This window comes from Argentina silus, assembly GCF_951799395.1.
Source record: "Argentina silus genome assembly, chromosome: X".
Classification (NCBI taxonomy): Eukaryota; Metazoa; Chordata; class Actinopteri; order Argentiniformes; family Argentinidae; genus Argentina; species Argentina silus.
In genome coordinates, this window is record NC_139653.1 from 28,516,269 (window position 1) to 28,536,206 (window position 19,938).

The 19,938-nt window shown below is 41.8% G+C and overlaps 1 protein-coding gene across 1 annotated transcript; it reads left to right on the forward strand.

The window, feature by feature from the left end:
* Nucleotides 1-1,290: 1,290 nt before the first annotated feature.
* atp1b3b (ATPase Na+/K+ transporting subunit beta 3b) lies at nt 1,291-19,897 on the forward strand. The gene is made up of 7 exons (XM_083696423.1): nt 1,291-1,429; nt 15,245-15,373; nt 16,280-16,378; nt 16,548-16,735; nt 16,860-16,910; nt 18,542-18,628; nt 18,787-19,897. The coding sequence occupies exons 1-7, from the start codon at nt 1,327-1,329 to the stop codon at nt 18,952-18,954; spliced, it is 825 nt and encodes a 274-aa protein (XP_083552549.1). The 5' UTR covers nt 1,291-1,326; the 3' UTR covers nt 18,955-19,897.
* Nucleotides 19,898-19,938: the final 41 nt, after the last annotated feature.

Below are 19,938 nucleotides of genomic sequence, written 5' to 3' on the forward strand. Positions count from 1 at the left end.
TCGTAGATATTTTGTTAATGTAATAGCTGCTCCTGTATTTCCGGCAGCAGTAAAAAAAAAAAAAAAAAAAAAAAAAAAAATGTGTGCACCATTTTCTGCTAAGAAAGTCTGTAATCTGTACTCCCAGAAAAGATCTGTTGTGTGCTGTTTTGTGTTTTTTTACTGAACAAGAGGGAGTTTTGCACCTATGCATCCAAACATGCAAAAGCTGGCATCAACATTGCTTCAAAACACCACAGACTTTGTACTTTTTTTCTCATGAAAATAATGTTTTCTGTTATTAAAGCTTTCTTCCTATTTATTCCTATTACTTTGAAAGATGAAAACATATGGATAGTATGTGTGTTGTATGCTAGCATTTTGCTTTATGTTACTTAAAGGCAATGTTTCTGATCGGATCTTCTGATTGGATCCCATTCGACGCAAGCCTTCTAAATTCACATGAAAGTTTGATCTTAATTTAAGATTAGTTTAGACTGCTGATTTAGATGTATTTTACTTTTTACTCTGCAGCAACCTTTAGCCCAATTATTCACTCTGCATTGTCTCAAGAAATAGTGTATGATGTTTAATGTAATTTTCTTTTAAGGGTGAACCCTTAGTTTTTCTCTCAGCAATTCCTTTGTCATGTAATCCCAAAGCTGAGATGTAAAGGCCTTTTCCAAACACATTGCACTCTGAGACCCTATGTATCTTATAATTACTTTTGAACTCTAAGGTCTTTAGGCCCAGCACTCAGTGGACATTCTACCTGGGTAAATGTATACTGTCTTTATCTATGGTTGCAGATATAACTGTATGTAAATATACATAAATAAACGTATAATTTTGGTTACACGTGTATTCATAAGTATTTCTCCATGTGACTTATTTTAACTATATGTGGTTGTGTCATTATCTAGATGCTTATAAACAGCTTTATGATTATGTTTCAAATTCTAAATAGAGGGTTTTGCAATGTCATGGGGAAGAATAGGATATTATTTTGCTAGTCTATTTTTTTGTATATTTGTACATGTTCTATTCTCTAATCTGTACATCCTCAATTTACGGGCCAGTATTGGAGCAGGAGCCTGAATGCAAAACTGCGCTTGCGCTGAGATGCTTCAAACGCGAATTCTCCTACAACTCAATTGCTGCAGTGGTGTAGCCGTGTGTGAGAGGGTAACGGGAACGGAGCTACCTTGGGTCGGAAACATACAACAACAAAAAAACACTTCCCTTAAAATACATTACGGCAATATAGCGTATTTCCAATAATTTAAGCATATTTATATTATTAACCATCTACGGTCATCATTTTGGTTAACCAACCCAAAATCAATCATGTCTAACAAGGAGGAGAAATCCGAAGAGAAGTCCTCCTGGAAAGATTTTATCTACAACCCAAGAACAGGAGAGTTTATTGGTCGCACCGCTAGCAGTTGGGGTAAGAATCAAATATTCGGACCAAATCTGATTATGGGATTATCCTATAGCCTACATTGATATGTGTACCATATTGTGCATGTTGTGAATTCACAGGCAATCTAGACACATTGGTTTGACAGATCACTAGCGTACTGATAGAAAACTAGGCAAATTCAATGTGAACGTAAACATGTGCTATTAAATACGTATTCTTAAAATGAGTTTGCAACCTTTAGACAACATAGCAGAGTTGCCCCCCTTAGACAAATAGGCTTTTAGCCAATCATTGCTGACTAACGGTATTTTGATTTATTCCCCCAATAGCCTATAATTTATCTTCACATATCAACTGAATTCAGCTCAGCAACTGCGATGGCATGCTCTTGTCACTAACCCCCGATAAGGCTACTGAAAATATTTGAATATATTCGCGGTATCGCCTCAATAACTTTGAACGGTTAGGAATAAGCTTTGCACTTGTCATTTAGCCTATATAGTGCGATTGCGTGAGTTATTGGCTAGGTTGGCTAAATTGGAGCAGAAAAGTTGGAGCCTAAACCGATTTGTGATAAAGAAAAGCTCGCAGGCTGAATCTATCCCAGGTCAACAAAAAGATTAGATTTCCTCAGTAAACACCCTAATTCCTGCCCCAATCAGTGCTGTGTTATAAGCATAATAGCCTATTGACCAGTACAAGATTAGTCTTTATTGTATCGTCTTGAAAAGCTTGCACGAGGTTGGGGGTGCAAGGTGGGAGGTTATTATGTAGGCGAGGCTGGTCCAGCCTAACGTTTGTGTCATTTAGGCTTACTATATACCACTGGATATATGACAGTGTACTGACTTACTCATTAATCTATTTTGCCCACATCGTTGACTATGTAATACTGCAAAGAATGGCTATTTGGGAATGGGAATGGGAATTTGATACTATATATTTTGTTCCCATGCCACCATATTCATGTTAACATGGTTCATTTGACTTGAAACATGATAGCAAAACATGTTGATACATTGTATAGGCATCTTTGTTAGCCTATAGCTTACTGCTGAAAGGCAGCTGATTATTATATTATATTATTATATATATTATATTATGCCGTCAGTCACTTCATAGTTAGTCTGTACAGTTTCACCTTCACATTTTGGTTAGAAATCCCATGCCCCATCCTGCTACAATGTATGTAACGCCCATCTTAATCAATCTTAATTAATCTTAATCTTAATCAATTTATATGGTTGGTCCTAGTGTGAAGGCCTACCTATGTGTTTTGCTCCTTTTCCGTTAAGGCCTATAGCGATCTGCCGTCGTGCGCGCGCGCTCTCTCGCTCGCTCTCTCTCTCTCTCTCTCTCTCTCTCTCTCTCTCTCTCTCTCTCTCTCTCTCTCTCTCTCTCTCTCTCTCTCCTCTGCGTGGTGCACAGGACATACTCGCTACTGTTAATGATGGATGATGTGTTTTACTTTTCTGGACTGGACGGTTATGTTACATTTCCATACGATTTGTGCACATTTTGAGAGGCTATACAGCCCAATAGCCTACCTATGGGCCTCAAATGTGCTTTTGCTCTGTTTTAGAGCAGATGATCCTGTGTGCTTGTGCGCATCTGTTGGTGGGCAGATGTGCGTGATCGTAATGTACAAGTGTACTGTGGCATATTTATGTGCAGTTTATATCTTTCCCAACATGCAAGTATAGTGCCAGTCTAGAACACATCATGGCTGAGACTGGCAAGTAAGGGTTACTTTATTTTGGTTTGACAGTGGGGTTAGGGCCATTCGCTTAGCTGTCATTCTGAAGCACTTATTTAAAAAAGGGAGGGATGTCGCATATCAGGTGTCAGGATGTCGCATATCAGGTGTAGGGCCTACGTAAAATAAATGTCTGTCATATTCCACACATCCTGTTCCCTGGTGGAATAAAGATGAGCATGGAGAGATAGAAGCAGGCCACTTTTTATCCAATAGATTGCATTACAAGGGCACATTATAGGATCAGAGTTGGCCCAGTTTACAATTGGCCCAAGTAAACGCTTGGAGCCTAGCGATACGCTGGTAAAGTGATTGTATCACAATCAAACAGTACCATGACAACGAAATTATAGACAAACATAGCAAGCTTGTATAGAAAACTCCATACAGTAAAGCTAGATTGTCGAGCGTTGTAAACTGTTTGTATTTGACATTCGAGACGTGTGCTACAAGTTACGTGGCTAACATGACCAGTCACTATTATCTGAAAAACGTGTATATTATATTCAATATATTATTATGAGGGTACATTTGGCAGCCAAATATTAAAATGTTCATGTCAGTTTTTCAGCGCTAAAAGTTTGTTTGGGTGTCTCCAGTGACGTTCCACTTCACCAGCGTATTGGCGAAGACCGCCCTAATGTTTGCTGTAAATATTATTTTGTTTACTGTAATATTACAGGATTCCAATACTGAGACAAAATTGCAGACCGCATCGCTCGCTGGTCGCGTCCGTCGTAGGCATTTTCTTTACCACTGCTAGATTCCAGTTGTAAATCATGTCAATCACTCAATATTGGGGTAGAGAGGTGATTTTCGCATTATTGTGAAGGTGAGATGCGGCTATTTTTGGCAGTAGGTTCTGATAGAAAGAAACAAGGAAACATCTCTGCAATTAAAATCACGACCTCGGGACGTCATAAGGACGTCTGTTAAAATAATGTCTACTTAACTTTGTCTCCTATGACGTCTCCAGGACACCATTAGGGACTAAACAGGGACCTTATTGGGATGTTCTTACAACCATTATCTACTCATGGGACGGTCTTATTGATATTTGACATGCCTCTGTTCTAGTGTATTATCAATGTTATTGTAATATACCTGTATAAAGAACTCTTACTTTTCATATGAGATTTTTTAAATTGCTAGAAATTTAGGAAATACTCTTTAATTAAAAAATAAAATAAAAATAAAAACAGACCCAGACCCCACGCCAAAGTGTCCCCCTCACCCTAAATCACCCCCTCACCCTAACCCTAACCCTAAATCAAACCTGCGCCAATGGGTAAGCTTGAGCTTGAATTAATAGACAGGTCTTGCTCTCTCTCTTTCTCATTCCTACCTCTGCAGAGCTCTCTGTCTTATGTCCCTGTGGATTAGGTAGCATTGCCAATCCTGGTAAATTGGCAATGCTTATCTCCAGCTATCCATCATGGTAATCACTCATTCACACACTCATTCACACACACACACACACACACACACACACACACACACACACACACACACACACACACACACACACACACACACACACACACGCATTTGCCAAAGAGGTCTGAAGAGAACCATTGAGAGCTTCATAATTAAGTATTGGTCTCAAAGTTGTTTATTTTCCATTCCTTGCGGCAAGGCTAGGGGAGAGCTTAGAGTGTAGGGAGGAGTTGAAGCAGCAATTGGACAATGCGGTCTCTGACAGTTTTTTAGTGGGAATAAAAGTAACGTTCTTCTCCAATAGGACCAGTCATGTGGCAGTGATGCAGGCCTTTCACATCATCAACAATGACCCAGTTATGGTGGTTTATCAATGAAATATGCTGCTCCTTTATGCAAGTTAACAGAGTTAAGACATGTCTTAAATGCCCCTGCAAGTTATTGATATGTGCTTCATGGATACTGTTACGTTCCCAAAAACCAACACCTCAAACAGTAGTCGCTCAAAATAATGGGAACTGACACAAAAACACACATTGACAATCAAACAATGGAAAGGGGTCACTAGGAAACAAGTCTTTACAACTAACAATTCATTTCACTGTGTGCCTTTAAGCCCCTTATTATGCAGTGTTATGTGTAAGTAATGGACAGTGAAGTGTTTTTTGCTCTTTTGGCTATTCTCCAAAGGTTTTGATTGGAAATGTTTGTGTACATATTGGTTTCACCATTTAGAAATGACAACACTTTTTATACATTGTCCCTCTATTCTAGGGCACCAAAAGTAAAGAGACAGATTTATATAATGTCAGAATTATGTTCAATTCATGTTTAGTATTTGGTTGACAATCCTTTGCATGCAATAACTGCCTGAAGTCTGTGACCCATTGACCCCACCAGACACTGGATATCTTCTCTGGTGATGCTCTGCCAGGCCTGTATTGCAGCCATATACAGTTGTTGTTTGTTTTGTCTTTTGCCTAACATCTTATCATCAGGAAATGAAATGCAGATTCAATTGAAGTTAAATCTGAAGATTGACTTGGCCAGTCAAGAACCTTCCACTTTTTGGTCCTGAAAAACTCCCTAGTTGCTATGGCAGTATGTTTTGGGTCATTGTCTTACTGTATGATGAAGCATCATCCAATGAATTTAGAGGCATTTGCTTGTACTTGAGCAGGCACAAGTCGCCTTGACTACTGCAACGCACTCTTGGCCGGACTCCCCGCCTCCACCATCAGGCCTCTGAAGCTCGTCCAGAACACTGCCGCTCGTCTGGTGTTCAACATCCTCAAATTCTCCCATGTCACACCCCTCCTCCGCACCCACCACTGGCTCCCGGTAGCAGCTCGCATCAGATTCAAGACCCTGGTGCTCACCTACCGGGCAGCAAAGGGAACAGCCCCTCCCTACTTGCAAGCAATGGTTAGCCCCCAAACCCCTGCACGATCACTCCGCTCTTCCACCTCGGCTGCCCGCCTGGCACCACCGCCTCTATGTGGATGCAGTGCCCGCGCCACTCGGTCACGGCTTTTCACTGTCCTGGCGCCCCGCTGGTGGAATGAGCTTCCCACTATTGTCAGGACTGCAGAGTCACTACCGATCTTCCTCCGTAGATTGAAAACCCATCTCTTACTGCTACATCTTAACAATCCCTCCTAAAGACCTCTTCACCCCCACTACCCCCCCTGTACTAACCCTAACCCCAACCCTAGAGACCTCTTCACCCCCACTACCCCCCTGTACAAGTTCTCTCCTGTTAATAAAAAAAAAACAGGCTTCTGGCATTATGACTGCCAATGGCCCCTGGTGTGAGCATTGATTACTTTGTCTTATGATGACTGTTGGATAGATGATTCACTTACTTAAACAAATATATTTGTTGTAAGTCGCTTTGGATAAAGGCGTCTGCTAAATGCCATAAATGTAAATGCACAATGTTTCTGTACACTTATAGAATACATTCTGCTGTTGCCTTCTGCAGTCACATCATCAATTAAGACAAGTTATCCAGTTCTAGTGGCAGGTATACATACCCAAACTCCTCCCCTCTACCATGTTTCACAGATGAGGTGGTATGCAGAATTTTCCACTTGCAATCACTCATGATAATATTCATCTTATCTGTCCACAACACCTTTTACAGCAAACTGTAAGCTGACCATCCTTTTTGAGGATAACTAGTGGCTTGCACCTTGCAGTGAAGCTTCTGTAGTTTGGCTGGTGACGTATTCTGTGGATGGTAGTCTCTGGCACATTCACACCTACCTCCTGGAGAGTGTTCCTGATCTGTGGGACAGTTTTTTGGGGATTTTTCTTAATTATGGTGAGCATTCTTCAGTCATCCACTGAGCTCACCAGTGCTTTTTTTTCTTTTTTAAACTGTTGATTTTGGCAAGCCTAAGGTTATGGCTGTCCATCCATCCATCCATCCATCCATCCATCTAATCTATAAATTCATGCATCCAACCACCCAACCATTCATCCAACCAATCAAACCATCTATATATATCCGCTACCATAACGAGAATCTCACTTTCGTTCAACTACCCAGCAAATCTACCTATATATAATTCAAACCATCTTTAAACATTTTTCTACTACCAAAATGTGCAAGCCCAGGATAGATATGGTCTCTACCATGATAGACGAGGCAAGTGCCCAAAAAGCTGAGATCTCTCCCCCTGTCCAACAACACAATAGCGAGACGCATCACCGATATATCCGTGGATATGAAAGAGCATCTTATCGATAAGATCAAGAATAAACGCTTCGCTCTTCAAGTGGATGAGGCCACTGACAGCAATAAGGACTGCCTTTTAATAGCCTACGTGAGATACATTGATGCAAATTATTTCACAGAGGATTTGCTGTTTTGTACGTTACAAATTGTAACTATGTTCCAACGCAGACAACAGCTGATGAACTGTTCAAAATCATTGACAGCTACGTGAGAGAAGCGGGTTTAAAATGGGAGAACTGTGTGGGGATTTGCTTGGACGGGGCTCAGGCCGTGTCAGGCAGACGAGGAGGGCTGCGCCCTCTGATCTAGCGCGTCACACGGAGAGCTGAGTGGACGCATGAGTGTGAGTGATAATCTGAAAACAACAACCCCGTTTTGAGAAGATTTGCAAAGAAAAACAAGCACACCTAAGCCACTGAATGTGTAGAAAAGTAATATAGTGCAGGGAAGGTCAATAAGTTATGTGTAGGCTTTTTTCAATTCATGATTTCCACAAGGAGAATAGGAATGTGTAGCATAGGAATATGGTGTTATTTGTTATGTTAATATTCTCTCCACAATTTAACAACAAAAAAGTTGTAACTATAATTGCATCTTTGTATTCTTATTTATAGAGAGAAAATGCCGGTTTGTACAACTATGCAACAAATACAATTCATTTTACCAAGAAAGATGGGGACGGTGTCGTGTAGGGGGGGCCTGAATTATTTTCAATTACCAAAGGGGGGCCTGACTGAAAAAGTTTGGGAACCATTGGTCTACGATATGATACAGGAAAGATACATTTCAAAATGTAACGACTCGATACGGTCCGGTTCAATTCAACATTAAATCAAAGTCAAAATATTAATCTTCCAAACAAGTCACTGTGTTTATTTCCACACAAGTATTCAGTGCATTGCTTTGAACTTGCAAAAGCTTGTTATGAACTAAGATAACATCTTTGAATATCTTCTGCAACAGTGTTCTTCGGTTTCAGTGACACCATGCCGTCTTTTCAAATGTGTTGAAAGGTTGGTGGTACTGCCCGAGTACTTGATGCCAGCTCTACAGTTAGCAAATCGCAAGGCTTCTGTCCAGATTGCCCTCTTTTTAATAGCACCCGAAGTGTTGCCAGACTGGTTGGCGCGTTAAACACTGTGTCCTCCAACACTTTAGCGAGCTCAATTGTTGTTGGGTTTTTTTGAGTGGTCGGCGGGCGCAATGAACACAACAGATACCGTAAAACTCACAATTAACGCCAGATCTCAAGTAACAGCCTGATTCTAATATGCGCCGCGTGCGGTTGTTAAAGCAAAAAGACCTGGGCTGTTATTGGACGTTTTACGGTTGGTAGCAAAGACGGTGAAAGAGCCAACTCTATTTTGGCAAGAAGTAAGAGTTGGGATGACGTTTACCAAAATGAAACCAAGCACATGAATAATGCGATCTGTGATTGCCGTGCCAGTTCATGTTTGCGGTCTTCGAATCGGTGCGGCCGTATCGTAGATGCTTGGACCGATTCACACCGAGGTATCGGTAATAGTATCATAAGGTTGCTACAACCTAACCTACAAATGAACGTTTATAACCCAGCTGCACAGGGGGAGAGTTACATCGGAGTAATCAAGGTGACAGTGACACATTCTACACCGCCCTGCTCACTTTCGTAGCAGCCACATACAGCATCACTTTTCTCTGTGACCATGTGATCAATTAAAACCTCTCCAAGCTAAATCGTCATACCATATAACCAATAACGGCTACACAGCCTATGTTCTCAGTAATGAAACTAGAACTAGTGATGGGCAAATGAAGCTTTTGTGAAGCACTGAACCACTTGAGCCAATTGTTTCGAAAATGGGTTCATTACTCGAAGCTTCAGTTACAGTGACCTCTCCTGGTGAAATGCAAGGCTGCAGTCAAATTAGGCAGGCTAGTTGGTGGACAGAAGGCTTTTAATTACATGCATGCACGCACGCACGCACGTACACACACACACACACACACACACACACACACACACACACACACACACACACACACACACACACACCTCAATGAGCAGTGTTGGAGAAACTACTTTACTTTTGTAGAAAAGATCTTTTGTTCTGAAGCATCTTTGCTTTGATCACCCTTGGATTTAAAGTATCTTTGCTGTGAAAATTCTTTGATGCACACACACACTAAGACTGAATATCATGTTCTATTTACAAATAAAGTGTAGCGAACGGCGGGGCAGAGCAGCTTGCCTTAAGCGGGTAGTTAACTCCCTTGGCGGAGCTGCTAACGGGCCTTACACAGGGTCGTTACACTATCCCCTCCGTTCGGGAGAGCGTGCCCTCACGCTTCACTATACAAGTCTCTCACGTGGACACGCCTCTCCGATGGCCTCACGGGCGCCATCCCACTCCTGACACCAATGTAGCGAACGGCGGGGTAGAGTAGCTTGCCTTAAGCGGGTATCGCAACCTTCCGCTTACAAACCGGCCGCGCTAGCCACAACACCAAGAGAGTTAACTCCCTTGGCGGAGCTGCTAACGGGCCTTACACAGGGTCGTTACAAAAGATTGATGAATGTGTGTATTGTGTTGTTGAGGAGAAAGTGCTGGGGAAAATATGGCATAGGTTGGGTGTGCTTGTGTAAGTATGGCAGGGGGTGATTATGTGGGATGGGGAACACTGAAACATTACAAGAAGAACACTCAGAGAATACAAACGCAAATACCAACAACAGCAACAACGCACCTACTAGACAACCCACAAATTGTGCATTGTTTAGAGCGGTTATAAAGTGTTGAGGCGCTCAAATTCAAAACTGTCGCAACCTGTCACCTGTCAGAATCGAGACGAGGCAGTGCCAGTGAATCACCTGATTGGACCGCGAACCAGTCAGGTGATTCATTCAGGCAATGAAGCAGTTGCTGCTTCGGACGTCATATGTCACGTGATTTTTTTCGCACCAAAGCAAGCTTTGAAGCAGTGGTTCTATGGAATTGTTGTTCAGGGTTTGAAGCACGTATCGAAGCTTCAGTGTCGCACTGCCATCACTAACTAGAACTAACACACATAATCTACAATTCCAATCCATGTTTACAATCAAGGAAAGCAACAAGAAGTTCCCTAGGTTTTGTGTTGATGTCAATGTAGCCAGAGGAGGACGGAAAATTGCTATCGTCTGGCTACACCATGGTGCTAAACTAAAGGGTAGTGTTGAGATTACTCAAGACCTTCATTGCAAAACAGTGTGTTTTGATCAGGTGTTTGGTGACATGTGAATATATTTAGTAGTAGTTGTATCTAAAAAGGATGCGTTTTTAAATGTTTAACATTTTTTTTTTTTCTGAAATCACTGAGTAGTATGGTCCTCCCCTTCCTCATCTGAGGAGCCTCCACTGCTTGGAATGTTTACCTGTAGCTGTGTTTGACAGGTCCTCTCATAGATGTGTTTTTACATAGACATACTACATCATTGTTTAGTTTTTTTGTGTTTTGGGAATACATAAAAAAGCTAGTATCTGTATACGTTATCACCTCAGTGTGTGCATCTAGCTTCTCTCATAAGAATTAATATAGTCACATGTTCTCTGTCCACATTGTTAGTTGTTAGACAGTAGCTGATACCAAGGCTAATGTCACAGTGTAGCAAGTGAATTTAGGATTACTTCATGTTCCCTCCTACCTCTGCTCTCTCTCTCTCTCTCTCTCTCTCTCTCTCTCTCTCTCTCTCTCCCTCACGCTCTCTTTTTCTCTTCCTCCTCCCTCCATTACCTACTGGTCTAGGGGCTCTACTTGAATAGATGAAATTAGAGATGGATTATTTGTCCAACAGAAATAGGTGAAGTGTAGAGCCTGGTGATGCTCTGCTCTCTTAGCACTCTGGATGGGATCTGGGCTCCTGTGGAATGGCTGTTAGCTGATTGGATTAAACACCCCAAATCAAAGTGTCAGTGGTGGGATAGATTTCCTGTTTTACACAACGGCAGGAGTGAGAAGTGTAAATAAAGCCATTAGTAATTAGCCCACTCCATGAGAACAGAGTGTAGTTTGTTTTTGCCAATTCATACACCCCACATAAAATACCACCAGCAGCTGACAAGAACTCTGTCCTGGGGTAGGATTAAGTTTAAGGTTATGGGGGAAGGGCTGGTTTGAATGTGCATGAATTGGCCTTTAAGTATTACATGTATTTTTCTCTGCATGTGCATTTGTATGTTGACGTACATGGAGAAACTGACGGTCCCACTGTGTGGAGACCAGCTCATGCGAGTCAGTTTACAACCCCCTCTCCCCACAAGAATCTAATTCTAATTCTGTTGATGTGTGTTCTTGGCATTCCCAGAGTTTTGTAAAGTACACCTCCATACCCTCACTCTCACTCTCAGTGGGGACACACACCCATCCCCTCTGGCCTCCTCATCAGGGTATTTTTAACCCCAACGGCCAGCCAGAGTAGGGGTCAGAGATGGTAGTCTCTGTGGTTCAGAAGGTTCAGTTACAGCCAACACATTAAAAATGTGGTCTGTGTAACAGCTGGGTGTGCAGTCAGCTGCTGAACTGTACTACTCTCTCACCACTGCTCACTCTGGAGGGTGGAGGTGTAACAGGTCTCACACTGTCGTGTGATGGTGTGGATAGGTATTTCAACCTTAAGAGTGAATTTACCAACCTGGTTACAAATGAACTATCCAATGGAGAGTGTGTCTGCAGCAATGTAGGACAGCAGTACAGGGTGTGTGGTGGGAGCATGGGTGAGAGGAGCACTTTTGGTGTCTTGGGACAAGATATAGACTATGTGAGGGTGGCGAGGAGAGACAGAGGGTGCAATTGGGAAAGGAGAATAGTGAGAGCAGTGCAGTTTGCTGCCAGGTAAATGACGTGAGGTTGGGGATGAGGGAATGAGAGTGCTATGAGATATAGGGACAGGAGATAGTGGGAGTGTAGGTGGGAAGCCGATTTGAGATTGTGGTGTTGGGTGGAGGCAGGGAGTTTTTGTAAGTTGGAGTGTGTAGTTTGTGCAATATGTGAGTGTGTAGTTTGATGGTCGTACTAGTGAGATTGTAGAATGAGAGGTTTAAGGAATGCTACTGTTGTTTTGTAAATGGAATGTGGATGGAGATGAGTTGAAAGGTGGGTAGAAGTTGTGAATTGACCTGGTGTTTGGATCATGGACCCACAAAGTGTGCAATCCTGTCGAAAGATTTTGAAACCTGTGATGCCCTGTGGCCATGTGTGGGACTGCAGGGCACTGCAGCGGCTGGTGCCAGAAAGCATGTTTCCCTGTTGAAACCCATGTTCAACTTTGTATTCCATGTGATCAATTAAGACTGTTTTGGACTGTGATTTTGGTTTCTATTATTTCCTATTATTATATGTAGGCTTCTCCCTAGGACTGATTTGTTTCAGTCAAAGTATATTTTTTTACCTAATTGAAGGCATGTCAGAAGCATACACACACATCCAAGGCCTGTGTGTTGGTGAGTACATGAACCTGATGCAGGTCAGAAAAACACTGAAAAGCATCTCTACTTTAGCAACGGAATATGCCTGCATTGGTGCCAAGGGTGGTGCAACCAATCAGATGTCGCCCATAAACGGCAATTACTAGGCCAATCACTATCTCTCATAGGAATCCATTGAAAGGTCAGTCATTTGGAGCTTCATCCATATATATATAATATATTTATAAACAATGGGACTCACCCATCAATAGACTCCTGATGAGGTCACATCACTCGATTCTGAAGCCACAGACTGATCTCTGATTGATCCCAGCCTTGGATTGATACGCTATCTGCAGAGATTAGGCAGACGTTGGCTCCAAAGAGCATCCAATGCTTCACTGTCTTAATCATTGATCAGTATATGTTTTTGAAGCTGTGTGGCTGTACACCAAAAGATGAGTGTGAACCGAATTCCAGTTATAGTGTCAGTGTTTGGATAGGTTTCCGTATTGTCAATATAAGGGAGAGATAATTCTACCAAAAATATAATTATCTTTTGGTCTTTCATGAGTCTGCCACCTAAAGCTTTATGTATGTGCATATCACTTTGGCAGTATACTGACGGATGATGGACAGAAAATTGTGTGTGTATGTGTGTGTAACTGTGCCTATAGTGTATGTCCGTATGTGTGTGTGTGTGTAGCTCAAATCCATCTGATGCGCCACACCAAGTGAGCTCTTCTCCTGAGGCCAGTGCTGTGCCATCACTTACTGTCCTCCCCCACACTCTATTTATAGTATCAGCCTACCTCAGAGACTTCAGGAAAGAAGAAATGCATCTATAATTAAACTCAAGCACACTCTCTATCTTTCTCACACACATGTTCTATCTCTATGAAACCTATCTTTTCCCCCACATCACCATATTCTCTCTTTATCTCTCCTTCATATTTCTTTTTTGTGTCTGTTTTTTTTAATTTTCTTTAATTCATACATTTTTCTTTCACATTGGTTTCACCATTTAGAAAGTACAAAATGTTTTACTCCCTATTTCAGGGCTCCAAAAGTATTGGAAAAGATCAATTAATGTTTAAATAAAGCACTCATGTCAACTATCCTTTGCATGCAATAACTGCCTGAAGTCTGCGACCCATTGACCCCACAGAAGCTGGGTATATTCTCTGGTGATGCTCTGCCATTTGAGGTCGTTTTGCTTTAAATTCCCTCTTCAGCAAATTAAATATTTAAATCTGGAGATTGACTTGGCCACTCTAGAAGTTTCCACTTTTTGGCCCTGAAAAACTCCCTAGTTGCTATGACAGTATGTTTGGGGTCATTGTCTTGCTGTATGAGGAAGCGCCATCCAATGAGATTTGAAGCATTTGCTCGTACTTCAGCAGACAAGATGTTTCTGTACACTTAAGAATTCATTCTGCTACTGCCATCAGCAGTTACACCATCAATGAAGACAAGTGAGCCAGTTCCAGTAGCAGCCATACATGCCCATGGCATAACACCCCCTCCACCATATTTCACAGATGCCGGGGATTTTGGGCAGTTTTTTCTCCACATTTTACACTTGCCATCACTCTGGTAGAGAACTATGCAGGCTTTACACCTTGCAGTGTAGCCTCTGTAGTTCTGCTGGTGATGTCTTCTGTGGATGGTTGTCTACCTCCTGGAATTAAAGCTGAGAATCTCTATTTTAACCTCAGTAATTGTTTGATTTCAAATCCAGAATAGAGCTAAAAAAAAGACTAAATGCTTCCTCTATCCAATTCTTATGGAGGGCACACTATACCTCTGTCTCTCCATTTATCTCTCTCTCACTCTCTCTCTTCCTATCTGTTGCTCTTGGGGTGTAGCTTCAGCCGTGAGTAGCTCTTTCCTGAGCCACAGTATGCATTAGAGATAACATCCATTGTCTCTGCAGCCATGAGACTGCTCTCAGAGCCCATTAAACACCAGGTATATTTCTTAGTCTGGAGAGAGGAATGTCAGTTGATATCGCCAGATTAGATAGAGGTATTAGTGGAGATGTAATTTGGAGGTGTTTTGCATCACACTACATTACATTAATTTTTTTGCAATAATATTAAAAGCGCTTTAGGTTGTGCAGGCGGAAATTCTGAATCTCAATTAAAGCTTCATATAGTAAATATATTTCTCTCTCTTTCTCTTTCAGCCCTCTTTCTTCATGAAGCTCTCTTTCTCTCTCTACCCACTCTCACACACAAGCTTGTAAAACACTTCTGGTAGCACCCTGTCTCCACAAATTAGTCAAGCTGCCAAAGATAATGGGACAAAGAATTAAGTCACGTGACCTACAGTGCTGGGAAGAATGCTTTTGATCTGTTGAGCCAAGATTTTGTGATTATATGACCATAATTACTCTCTCCCTCTCTTTCTCACTCCCCCATCTCTCTCTGTTCCTCTGTCTCTTTCCTCCCCTTCTCTCATTGTCCCCTCTCTCTCCACAGCCCTCATCATCCTCTTCTACCTGGTGTTCTATGGATTTCTGGCTGGAATGTTCACGCTCACTATGTGGGTTATGCTGCAGACGTTGGATGACGACATTCCAAAGTACCGCGATAGGGTGGCCAATCCAGGTGACGTCAAAACATAACACCCCCACACACACAGACACGCATTCTTGTGCACTAGAAGACACACATGTAGGTTAATGTATTTTACATTTCACATGATTTCCCCTCTCTATCCAGTTTTGTCTCTCACTCACTCATGCTCACACATAGAAAACACAGTATACGTTCTCCCTCATACATGCTACAAGTCAGTATCTATCCTGTCACACAGCCTTGCCTCCTTTTTTCATACACACGTCAATGTCTGGATCTCAGAAGACACACAGACTAGGCTCTGGCTAAAAAGGAGATCTCACTAACACCAGAGCTGTCTCAGCTAGCGCCTGTACAATGTCCCTAAGGAACAAACCGACAAGTCAAACACTGATGATGGTCACTGTGAAAAACAAAAAAAACTGAGTTGGCACACAATTTATTCCAACCACAGTCTCCTCTCATCTCCTCTCAATCTGTGTCCTATCTCATTGTTCCCTTTTCTTTGAGTCCTTTCATTCTGTCATGCTATCACCCAAAGGGAGTCTTGAGTGTTGAGCCCTTGAGGTCAAGAGATACTAAGATGCACTTGTTTGAATCAGCCATAAGTCATATTCCATTACAGCATCCTGTTAATAAGGCCTCATCCTCACCATTCCCAGATTATTTGCCTTGATGGTCACAACTGACCATATGTGCTAGCAGGCTCTCATCTGGACCGTGTTATTAGCATTGGCTGTTGTGAAGACTTAGGTACATGACCGTAAGGCATTAATGTTGAATATCTATAACAGTAGATATGACATATAGTTATAAAATGTGGCAGTGTTGGTTGTGAGTAAATTGACATTTAGCTGTAGATCAAAAGTGTAATAGGTCTGTTACCTATGTCTGTTACCTATGTCTGTTACCTATGTCTGTTACCTATGCTTACAGGTTTGGTGATCAGACCGCGGTCCCTCGACATTATCTTTAATCGCACTGACCCTCAGAACTACCTCCATTACGTTCAGCATTTGGAGAACTTTTTGCAGCGTAAGTTATTATAACCATTTTACCTATGCTCTTTTTGGGATGAGTAATGTGTACAGATGACACCTCATGAGTAATATTTAGATCATACCAGGGCTCTGTCAACATTGGTATTGGTAAACAAACTGCTTTTTACAGAACACAAAACTGTCTTAATCTTTCCCACCTTCAGAATACAATGACACTGTCCAGGCGAAGAACGAGCTTTGTATAGTGGGACAATACTATAACCAGGACAACGAGGAGGAGAAGAAGGTGTGTCAATTCAAGCGCAGTCTGCTCAGGCAGTGCTCTGGCCTCTCTGACACCACCTTTGGCTACGCAGAGGGAGAACCATGTATCCTGGTCAAGATGAATAGGGTGAGTTCATCATCACCCATCAAAACTACTCAAATCAATGTTTTTACATACTCTACATACAGGTCGATTTTGGAATCTTGACTTAAGAAAGATTGCTATGATTCTCCTTTTCCCACTCTTGTAGATTATTGGACTGAAGCCACGTGGAGACCCTTATATTAACTGTATGGCAAAGGTAAAGCAGACATACAGATATGTCTTCTCACTACTTCCTAGTGTTATTTTGATGAGACAATGAATTGTGTGTATCTGGTTTGTGTTTTTTATGTATTAGGATTCTGCAAGACAGGTGTTGTAGTCCCTCTTCATGTGTGCATGTGTGTGTTTAATGAGGATAGTGTGTTTGTATGAATGTATGCACATGTATGTTCCTGTCTGTGTTTTCACACACGTCTGTATTTGATTTCTCTCCATGCTGCCTGTAGGGCCAGCAGTTCACTGGTGGGTAAGATGTTGGGTCCTCGCCCCCATGTTTCCGCAGGGTCCTAGCCCTAACCTCTCTTCATGTCTCTGCCCTGCTTCTGTTCAGCTGTGATATGACGCTTTGACTCTGCTTTAAACAGCATCCATGGCGGACATGTTGTAGAGCTTCTATTCCCTAGCTGTGGCCTTAGCGGAATATTTCCTCAAGAGGTCAATATAGCCAGATGATTTGTAGCTGTTCAATTCTTTATATTATTTCAAATGCTTTTATAACACCAAGTGGTTTATGGTAAGGGATTGGAACCTAAAAGGTTCCCAACATTGGTCTAGAACCCTGCTCCGCGGTGCCATGGTTCCACTAACAGCTTTAGGCTTTGACATTCTAACACCTCCCTCCATGGAATCCATCCCCTCACTAAGACTGTCTGCTGTCACTCTACTCTTCAGGAAAAGAGTGACTGGCTTTAACTGTTAACTCCACCTTCATTTGATCAATTCCTTTTCACTGTAGATCACTCTGATAACTGCAGAAATTAGCTTAATTATATTTTACATGTTAAAACATGTAAAATCGCAACATCTCAGCTTGGAGATGTAACACACATTAGCTTAACCAAACTACTACTTATATTGTATAGACAAATGGTTGTTGTAATGTACTTTGTAAAACTGCTGGATGTGAGAGGAGTGGCTAATGTTGGGAAGGCAAAAGGGTATACTGAATACTGTATAGGAGCATTGGTGCAAAAGGAATAGGAAATTTACTAGGGAAACCCTGGTGTATAGAAAGGCAAACTGAATGCTGATATTACAGCGATATTACAGCGTATCCACCGACAAGTTCATCCCCCCCCCCGTATACTGTAGCAGTAGTAATATGAGCTCTTGCTTAGTATTGTTTATACTGGACTCCAAACCTCCCCAATCCCCTGTAACCTTTTGCAGTCCTGTAGCTCACCACTACATAGCCAAGAACAGCCCTCTCATTGCTGGAGAGTGTGATTGCATGTGCATTATCGATAACTCATTATCATTTACTTGTGATGACCATTCATTCATTTTAAACAGTTTTGTTGCTATATCAATCGGTATGGCTGAGACAGCTATGACACAGTTTTCAACTGTTTGTGCTCTAGTTTTTGATGATGGGAAGTTTCTTTACCATGGATAGTAAATTGTAAGTGTATGTTTGTACACTACAGGGCCATTGTGTGTTGTTTTCTGTGAAAGTCAGATTGTTGGTCTGAGAGGTGTGATGGTATGGCTCTACCCCTTAAACATCTGAGCAGGAACCTGTCTAAGGAGGCAGCCTCATATGATCCAGTGTATCACTGGTGTAGTGCTGTGATGTGACACCTCCCCCTCATTCTCTTCCTCCCACAGAGAGAAAGCCACCTGCATATGCAATACTTTCCCGGTGAGGGACGGTTCGATATGATGTACTTCCCTTACTACGGGAAAAAAGCTCATGTAAGTACACTCTTGCATAAACAAACAGTATTTATTATTGAGAAGGAAACAGCTAATTTCTGAAAACTGCAAACATACTGTCATGAAGTTGATAACCACTGTGTGTGTGTGTGTGTATAAACTGTGGTCTTCTTCCTTCTCTTCCCTCTGTATGACAGCCTTTTTACGTCCAGCCCCTGGTAGCTGTGAAGCTGCTGCTGACCAAGGAGGACTACAACACAGAGCTGACAGTGGAATGCAAGGTGGAGGGCTCTGACTTGCGGAACGATGACGACCGTGACAAGTTCCTGGGTCGTGTCACGTTCAGGGTGAAAGTGTCCGAATAGTGGTTAGGGACAACCAGAGCTGCACAATGCTGAAGTTACGTTTAATCAAAGCCCCACCTCACTCACCTCCACTGACAGTTCTTACCCATTCACACTAACCCCCATCCTACCAGGAACTGGCCTGAAGGGGTGGACCTGGAGAGGCTATAGTAGGCATGGTGGTGTGCTCCTGATATAAGTTTTTTGACCCCACCCTATATCAATTACTAAGTCAATTACTTCATCCCCCAGCCTGCCTCCCACCCTGTCCTCCACCATGCCATGGACAGGAATACAATAACAAAAACTAACAAAATGAACACATTCCCACACCCTTTTCACCCCATTATAAAGACAGTGATGATATAGTGACATCGTGCCATAGTAGGGACCTGTATATAGCTGTATTTGGAGCATTGAGTTGATGTGGTATTTCTCCTGTAGTGCTGTGCAGTCTACTGTGTGTGATGTGAAGTTTCTCTATGTAAATACTTGATGGGTATAAAACACTCTTTCTGTCTTATCTCACTGTCTGAACACTAAGAAATAAAAGTATTAAATAGTCAAATAGTTGTAATTTAAGATTCTTGATTAAGAGAATACATTAAAGATGAAAATGCCTATATATATATACACACACACACACACACACACACACACACAGTGCTGTGTAAGTAATGGGACAGTGAAGCATTTTTTCTTCTTTTGTTCTACACTCAGTTTGGATTTGAAATCCAACAATTACTATGAGGTTAAAGTTGAGATTCTCAGCTTTTACTTGATGGTATATTTGTACATATTGGTTTCACCATTCAGAAATTACAACACTTTTTATGCATAGTCCCCCAAAAGTGATGCAACATCCCCTGATATATATAACTACTTCATTCTATCTGTCCAACATCTAAGGGAATTGAACCCCCTAGAGGAACTGTGCTTTGTACAGTTACCTTAAGGTATGTATGAGAACAAATTTGAAATAAAGATGATTTAAAAAAATATATA